The 8,816-nt window shown below is 43.5% G+C and overlaps 1 protein-coding gene across 2 annotated transcripts in view; it reads left to right on the forward strand.

Annotated features, from left to right (window-relative positions):
• Nucleotides 1-602: 602 nt before the first annotated feature.
• LOC107390253 (integrin alpha-3) overlaps nt 603-8,816 on the forward strand; it is a 26,794-nt gene continuing 18,580 nt past the window's right edge. For both annotated transcript variants that reach the window (XM_070552710.1, XM_070552709.1), the window contains exons 1-8: nt 603-745; nt 1,892-2,061; nt 3,964-4,091; nt 4,522-4,607; nt 4,805-4,938; nt 5,015-5,121; nt 6,694-6,774; nt 7,293-7,352. In XM_070552710.1, coding sequence (XP_070408811.1) covers nt 629-745; nt 1,892-2,061; nt 3,964-4,091; nt 4,522-4,607; nt 4,805-4,938; nt 5,015-5,121; nt 6,694-6,774; nt 7,293-7,352 — 883 coding nt within the window. In that variant the 5' untranslated portion in view covers nt 603-628. The remainder of the gene's footprint in view (nt 746-1,891; nt 2,062-3,963; nt 4,092-4,521; nt 4,608-4,804; nt 4,939-5,014; nt 5,122-6,693; nt 6,775-7,292; nt 7,353-8,816) is intronic.

Consider the following 8,816-nt stretch of genomic DNA (forward strand, 5'->3'; position numbering starts at 1 on the left):
AGTGCTTTGGACGTCCTCTGGCTTCGAAAGGTGCTCTACAAGACCAGCCCATTTACAATTTTACTCTACTTGCTGATATTAACTTTATTTTCTGCTTGTCTTCCATAAAAGTTACAACTGGTCCAACCCTTCGTGATCTGAGTCTTTTTCCTGTCCTCTCAAACATCCATCTGTCCACCCTGATTCTGGGAAACTGGCTACATTGTAGCTCATCGGTGTGTGAATGGGTGAAGGACTCTAGTGTAGAGCACATGGAGTTCTCACACTCAGAAAGGTGCTATACAAATGCAGGTTATTTATCATTTTGTCAAGTAATGATTTATAAATTATATAATATAATATAAAATTAATTTGGTCAAATTAAAAAGGGCTAGTTCCGGCTTCCCCTGTCAACTGTGGCTCCTCCGTAGAATTTTATTAAAATATTTTTTTTAAATCAATAAATGAGAGGACAAGGAAGCTTACATTAGCTTGAAATCTGAAAAAAATTAAATAAAAAAGCGAGAGGAGAGACAGAGAGGGGGGGGGGGGTTTAAACACACTCAGACATTTAATTTCAGGAGGAGCGAGCATGACTGAAAAATTACATTGAGAGAGAGAAAGAGAGAGAGAGGAGGATCAGAGCACTATGCAGACAGGGCAGAGTGGTAATCAAACGGATGTCCTACAGCAGACAAGGACTAGTAGGAATTCTCGCCAGCATCTACAAACAAACAGGAATCTGATTCTGTGTAAAAGTAAACAGGTGGGTTTTCTTTTCTTCATCAGTTCATGGTGCCAGTTTGTGTCATTGATTCCCGTTACTGATGTTTTACAGACCAGTACAAGCACTGGTGTCATGGACGTAATTTTCACTTTAGAAATGGGGGGACGGGGGGGGGGGGGGGGGGGGGGGGGGTATATCTTTATAGTATGTTCTAATGGGAAACAGGCTTCAACACAAACAATTGTTTTCCGCTTGGTCCTAGAGCTCAACCAGTGTCAATTTAATATAGCGTAATATTGTTTTTGGATGGTAAAAAGTGCAGGGGTCTAAACTTGACTTTGGAAAAAGTGTGTGGGGGGGGGATATCCCCCCCCCCCCCCAAAAAAAAAATTACGTCCATGACTGGTGTCACAGTGTAGATATTGTCAGGATTTTAAATTTTCCTTTAACAGCAACAAACTATTTCTGCCTGAAAAGAAATATGCCTTTTATGAACAAATTGTGCATATACTGTATGTTAATTGCTTAAGAAGAGGGTGGTTAAATGGATTGATGGATGATGGATTAATGGTTGGATGGTGAATGAATGGACTGAGGAATGGATGGATAATGGATGGATGATGGTAGGATGATGGATAATGGATGGAAGGATGGCTGGATGGATGATGGATAATAGATGGAAGGATGGATGGATGGATGGTGGATAGATGATGAAGGCAGGATGATGGATTAATGGTTAGATGGTGGATGAATGGATAAATGGACAGATGGATGAATTGTTGGATGGATGGATGGATGGATGGATGATAAACAGATGATTAACAGATGGATGGATGGATGGATTGGTGGATGATAGCAGGATAATGGATAATGGATAATGGATGGATGGATGGTGAATAGATGGACTGATGAACAGATAGATGGATGATGGCATGATGATGGTAGATGGATGGATGGATGGATGGATAGACAGACATATCCAATAATTTAACAGTAAATTTCAATAAAAAATGTTTTAATTACTGACAGCAGTACAGAGCATTCAGTACTACACACTGTTATTTTTGTTAACACACATTGAATAATTCAGGTGAGATCAGGTCACATCCAATCAGAGCACCCCGCAGGCCATAATACTTACCTAACTGTTATAAAACAATCTGATGCGTGTGTTGTTCATTTCAGGTGTGTGTCTCCATGGCGACAGGTGTGTGCGTGGTACTGAGTCTATGTGCTGGTTTTTGTTTTGCGTTTAATCTGGACACATCGTTCCCAGTTCTGAAGAGGGGTGAAGGTGGAAGTCTTTTTGGATTTTCTGTCACTCTGCACAAGGACATGAAGACAGGAAGTCACCTGTGAGTTCACACTTGCCAGAACACACCTGCCAGTGGCTTTGTTGCTTTCTAATCTTCACAGGAGATGTTTTGGGATACACAGTTCTGCTTCTGATGTTAATTTGTTCAGTCTAACTTTCAGGGTTATTCTCAAAGAAAGTCTAAATAAAGAGTCATTCTCGCTGACTGAACAATAAAGTTACAGGAGGAAAACACCTGCTCACCCTCAGACCCGGTCCTGAAAGGTCCAGTCTTTAGAACATTCAGGAACTACAAATGAGCTGAGCGTTTGTGTCTCATGTAATTTTGTTCAATTTGTGAAACAAGAGGTTTTATGTGACGGTACTTCGGGGCCACCACCAGAACCACACCCCCTGGACCCTAGAGGTGGAGCTTTGGGCTTTGTTGAGCTGGATGAGTGTCTAAATACACGCTCATTTAAAAAACTAAAATATTATGAAAATATATTTTAATAATGAATATTGTTGTTTAGGAACCTGAAACTCATTTATTATGCAAGTTCATTATATTAAGTTAAAACATTTCAAGCCTTTATTTCTTGTCATTTTGGTTATCATTACGCACAAGAAAACCCAAACTGATGTCTCTCAGAAAATAAGAATATTATGAGTTGAACTTTATGAAATGCGTGACGAAAAATATTTCAGATCACTTAGCAAAATATTGTGTTTCAATTCATTGGAGCTCAAAAATCTCAGAAGCTCCATCTGGTTGAGCAGTGGAGGACTGGGGACTAGTTAGCGTTGTGACATCGCAGAGACCTGGATTTGAGTCCTGGTCCTGGTTCTGGTGGATCAGTATGGATGTGGTTTCTCTGAACAGCTGCTGCTGAAAGAAGGGCTGAGAGGTCACTTTGAACCGTTTGATTATCAGTGTCTTTAACCTTCACGAGGAGCAGCTAGTGTGTCACTCTGTACATAGGTGTCTCATAACCACGGTGACATGCGACTGTCTAGTGAGACCAACAGAGTTCATGCAGAGGTCACATAGCTGTCTTTCTCCTTGGTCACCATAGAAACTACCTCCTGATGTCCTCTAATCGAATTGATGCGTGTATGTGTTTGCGTGTGTGTGTGTGTGTGTGTGTGTGTGTGTGTGTGTGTGTGTCTGTGTGTGTGTGTGTGTGTGTGTGTGTGTGTGTGTGTGTGTGTGTGTGTGTGTGTGTGTGAGTGGGAGTGGGGGGCTCAGGTTTGAGTTGGAAACAAGACATATGTTTAATGTCCTCCTGCACTGAACCACAATTAATGAGGTCCTTCACTCACATTTTTAATACATCTGTAGTGGTCTATAGCAGGACTGAATGGCTCGTAAGTTGCACTTGGGGTGGGGGGTCGTGAGTCAGGATCAAGCCCCCATAATTCAGGTCTGGATATGAAGCAAAACAGGATGTAACAACTATTGCAGTTGCACCCTCATCCGCTGGGGGCTGGTGTCAGAAGCAGGCAAATCATTGACTCCCATGTTAAAAATACCAATTTCACTGCAGAAATAAACTTGTTTGCAGCCTGGTTCCAAAACATATTTTAGGTTTAACGGATATAGTTTACCTCCTATTTTGGCACAAAAACTTAGTATTGGAGCCTATTGACACGAATTGTCCAGTTATGTATGTCGATGGTCAGGATGGGTGTGTCCATGAATGTTAAATAACAGTGAGATGTAGATCTGATTTTCTAATCCTAGAGTTTCTCCATCTATGATCTATCAGAAGCTAATGCAGGAACTAGGTGTAGGAGACTATCTTCATGTTCAGCCTGCATGTTAAGCACAGAGGAACCGATCAAGTAAAAATTGGTTTCTCAGAAAATGACCACTAAACAGTTGAAGTCCTTTTGACAGATCAGAGCCAACCATGTAATCTGGATGGATTTGGAACAGCTCAATCACCTTTTTTTTCTCCAGACTGTTGATTGGAGCTCCCAGGGACTGGGCGGAGCCTAATGTTCCAGCCAACCGAACAGGAGGAGTGTACAGCTGCCCAATCACTGCTGACCATTTAGATTGCACAAGGATGAAAGTTGTGAACCCAAGTGAGTCATGCTTGCTGTCATGTTGTTCCACTATTTGACCATATCTGTATTTTGAGGGGGTTCAGTTGGGACTTTGGAGGTTTCCTAGCTGATGGCCATAAGATCTGGATCCCTTTCTAAAAGGAATTGTAATCCTGTGTTGTCTGGAAACGCCTTTGCCTTTGCGTCTCCCAGTGGGCAGGTAGCAGGAGATTTCTGGGACCCAGTAACAATTTACCTTGTGGTTCAGATTCTAACAAAGAAACAGTGAATGTGCTGTTGTCCATTTAAGGTTAGTTTTACAGGCTTTTTAAATCTATGGCTTTTATGTCCTGATAAATGAAACAACAAATAAAAGTGTTGGAAGGTCAAATCCATTGTGGGATTTGGAACTCTGACCTCTGGTGAACAAAGCCTTTACTGAAGGACCCGCCTGTTCTTGCACTTGCAGATCTGAACCCTTCTAAAAACTTGGTTGAGGACATGTGGCTGGGCGTCTCAGTAGCCAGTCAGGGTGGACCCAGTGGGAGGGTTCTGGTGAGTTCTCTAATGTCTCTGAGTGAATGTTCTTTGACTAATAATCTTTAGATAGGGTCACTGGTGAGATAGTTAACTTCATGGTTTATTTCCAGCCAGCCCCTAAAAAGTAACTAAGTAGATAATTCATCAACTTGCCAGATAACTAATTAACTGATTGACGTGTTCACCACCTAATAATGTCATGTGTCCTTCAGGCATGTGCTCATCGGTTTGTGAAACTCTCCAGTGCCTTTAAGCACAGTCAGGTCGGCCAGTGTTATCTCAGTGGGGATGACCTGCTGAAAGACTACAGCATCTCCAGCTGGCACAGACTAGACCAGCTTTGCAAGTAGGTCACATGACCAAGTATTTACCTCATACCTGTATGTTGGTCCATCCCCCTCACCTGTTGCACTTCTGTTCAGCCATGAGCAGAATGAAGCCGGTCAGGGAATGTGTAACTTGGGAATCTCTACCTTCATGAGCGACACTGAACTCATCTTTGGCTCACCTGGAAGCTACCACTGGCAAGGTAAAGGTTCTGGGGCTTCAGGTTGGTCAGTCAGTGAACAAATCAATCTGTGTGTTTATCAAAAGTAGACAGACACACAGATGGTAAATTATGGAGTCCAGTAGCTTAGAAATGCCACAGACACATATAGAGCTCCGGACGTCACGTGACTCTCAGAGAGTAGACGCCATGTTGGCAGGCAACAAATGTAAACAAATTGAACGGGATCGGCTTGGATTTTACTTCGTCTGAGTTTACTTCACACTTTAAAACTGAAGAAATCGTTTTATTTAGTCAGAAATTAAATAGACTAAACATCTCCAACCCTTACCGTGCCCCTGGGATACTTTTTAAAAACACCAGAAGCTGTCGGAGCGGACTTCTTACCGGACCTGGCCGGGGAACCCCTTGGGATTCCGCCAGAGGAGCTGGCCCAAGTGGCTGGGGAGAGGGAAGTCTGGGCCTCTCGATGCTACTGCCCCCGTAACCCGACTCCAGATAAGCAGATGAAAATGGATGGATGGACAAATAACAGATTTACACGTAAGTAGTTTAAATAGAATGCTGTGTTGTTTGAATGTATAAACGGAACGCCAAGAGAAATCACTAGTTTGATTTTTTTCCGTGAATAAAATAAATATGTCAGGCGGGAGCATCTCAGGATCTGTCTGAGATCTGTCTCGGTGAGACAGATAATAGCAACCCAAAGTGCTTTTTATGTGTGATCTGACAATTGATCAACCATTGCTTAAAAATTAAATACAGCTTAGCCGGTTAATTGCTGTGATCATAAAACACGTAAACGGCAGCACGCAGAAATCACGAGGCAACGTTTTACGTGATGTTTACTTGTTGCTATGAGTAATAAGACAGAAAAAGCCACGCCAAAATAAGTTTAGGAAGCCCACTAAGAATCGTAATGAAATCATTTAAAATAAGCACCATACACAGTTGAGGAAACGTTGGTTTAAGTACCTGATATGAAGCGGTCGCTGCATAAGCGAAAACCTTTACTCTCGGGATCCCACAGTTTCATTTAAGCCCGGTCACTAGCGTGTTTTATTACAATGATCCAACGTTTGCGGCGCTCCACATCTTGGGGAATCCTGTAGATGGCTCATTCCTTATGTCGTCCGTGTCTGTTCTGCATCCTGGGGCACAACAGGAATCTACCATATTTCCCGTTTGATTGAGTTTTCTGACAATAACAAATAGCCCAGCTGCGGGCTTCTGCCTGCCAATATGGCGCTGTTTCGATTTGAACTGTTGCATGCTGGGAGAAGTGACGTCGACTCCCGGAGCTCTATAGAATCTGAATTAAATAAAATTATATGTTGCAATTTGTTGGTCATTTGAATATTTAATTAATAAATAATTCATAAATCAGTTTCTGACTGAACTGTCTGCCTGACGTATAATAATAATAATAATAGTAATAATAATAATAATTGTTGTTGTTGTTGTTATTTTTTTTTTTCTTACAAACATTGTTAGCTATTTTTTCTTTTTATAATAATTTTATTTAAAAAATTTCCCTTTTTGGAATTCCTCTCTAAACTAAAGTTTATGTTTTTGTAATTTGTTATCTTTTAGGAAGTGTCCATGTTGTCTGGACCGAGACAGACATTCAGAAGAACTTCTTTCCCAATCAGCACCAAAGAAACATTTATTTAGGTGACATTTCCTTTTACCGAGATCTGAACTCACATACATGAAACACACATATTTAGATACTGTAGAGCTGCTAGTTTCTGAAAAGAAAGCAGCCTTTTTATATATTCCCTTTCTAGACATCACACAAGAACAGTTAAACACTAAAGCAGAGCCTGGTGTCGACCTCAGAGTCCTGGTGGCAGCATCAGGGTGTAAAGGTCAGAGATGTGTGAATACAAGATCTCTGAACTGGTTCCTAGAAAGAGAGCCTGTACACTGCATGAAGCACAGTGCTTAGAGGACTGAGCCAACAGTTTATCTGGTGGCAGATTTGGACAAATATAGTTAATTTTTACATCGTTATTTCCTGTGTGCATCACAATAGAACACGAGACAAAGTCAGTTCAGACCCTGGCAGAAGAACGGGAAACTAGGGCTTTTCTTCAAGAGCTCAAACATTTGTAATTTTTTCCCTGGGTCACAGATTTCAAGTCTGAGTTCAAGGAATTTAACTTTCTGGAGCGTTTGTGTTTCTGTAGGATATTCAGTCACTCAGGCTCATTGTCTTCTGTCTGTGGACGATGTAACCATAGTAACAGGTGAGGCTTCATCTTCCTCATTGATCCTGTCATGGATGAATTTTTTATTTTGTATTTATTTCAGTTTGGAGGGACATGTCCCCCCACTTTTTTAAAGTAGATTTTTGTCCCCTGCACTTTTTACCATCCAATGACAACATTATGCTATTGAATAGACACTGGTTGAGAACTAGGACCAAGCAAAAAACAGTTGCTTGTGTTGAAGCCCGTTTCCCTCCATAAGCTCATCTATTGCATCTATTGCATAAAAGAGCCTCTAGGCCACATGTGACAAACTCCGGTGCTCGAGGGCCGCTATCCCACATGTTTTAGTATTTTCCCTGTTTCAAAACACCTGATTTCAATCAGCAGGTGATTTCGCCCATGGGGCCCGGCCGGGCCCAGCCCGAACCGGATACATGGGCTCGTCCAACTGTGGACCCACCACCCGCAGGAGGAACATGAAGGGTCCGGTGCAATGCGAATCGGGTGGCAGACCAAGGCGGGAGCCTTGGCGGTCCAATCCCCGGACAAGAAAACTAGTTTTTGGGACATGGAACGTCACCTCGCTGGCGGGGAAGGAGCCGGAGCTTGTGGCAGAGGTTGAGCGGTACCGGCTAGATATAGTCGGACTCACCTCGACACATTGCATTGGCTCTGGAACCCGAGACCTGGAGAGGGGTTGGACACTCTACTTTGCTGGAGTTGCTCCGGGTGAGAGGCGGAGGGCTGGGGTTGGCTTTTTGTTAGCCCCGAGACTCTCTGCCTGTGTGTTGGGGTTTACCCCGGGGGACAAGAGGGTAGCTTCCTTGCGCCTTCGGGTCGGGGAACGGGTCCTGACTGTTGTTTGTGCTTATGGGCCAAATATCAGTTCAGAGTACCCACCCTTTTTGGAGTCCCTGGGACGAGTGCTAGATAGTGCTCCATCAGGGGACTCCATTGTCCTGCTGGGGGACTTCAATGCTCACGTGGGCAATGACAGCTTGACCTGGAGGGGTGTGATTGGGAGGAACGGCCCACCTAATCTGAACTCGAGCGGTGTTTTGTTATTGGACTTCTGTGCAAGCCGCAGTTTGGCCATAACGAACACCATGTTCGAACATAAGGATGCCCACCGGTACACTTGGTACCAGGGCAGCCTAGGTCACAGGTCGATGATAGATTTTGTAGTCGTATCATCTGACCTGCGGCCGTATGTTTTGGACACCCGAGTGAAGAGAGGGGCGGAGCTGTCAACTGATCACCACCTGGTGGTGAGTTGGATCAGATGGCAAGGGAACATGCCGCGTAGACCTGGCAGACCCAAACGCATAGTGAGGGTCTGCTGGGAACGCCTGGCAGAAGAACCTGTCAAGACGGTCTTCAACTCCCACCTCCGGCAGAGCTTTGACCACGTCCCGAGAGCAGTGGGGGACATTGAGTCAGAGTGGGCCTTGTTCCACTCTGCGATTGTCGAGGCGGCTGTTGCTAGCTGTGGTCGTAAGG

This window comes from Nothobranchius furzeri, chromosome 6 (assembly GCF_043380555.1).
Source record: "Nothobranchius furzeri strain GRZ-AD chromosome 6, NfurGRZ-RIMD1, whole genome shotgun sequence".
NCBI lineage: Eukaryota > Metazoa > Chordata > Actinopteri > Cyprinodontiformes > Nothobranchiidae > Nothobranchius > Nothobranchius furzeri.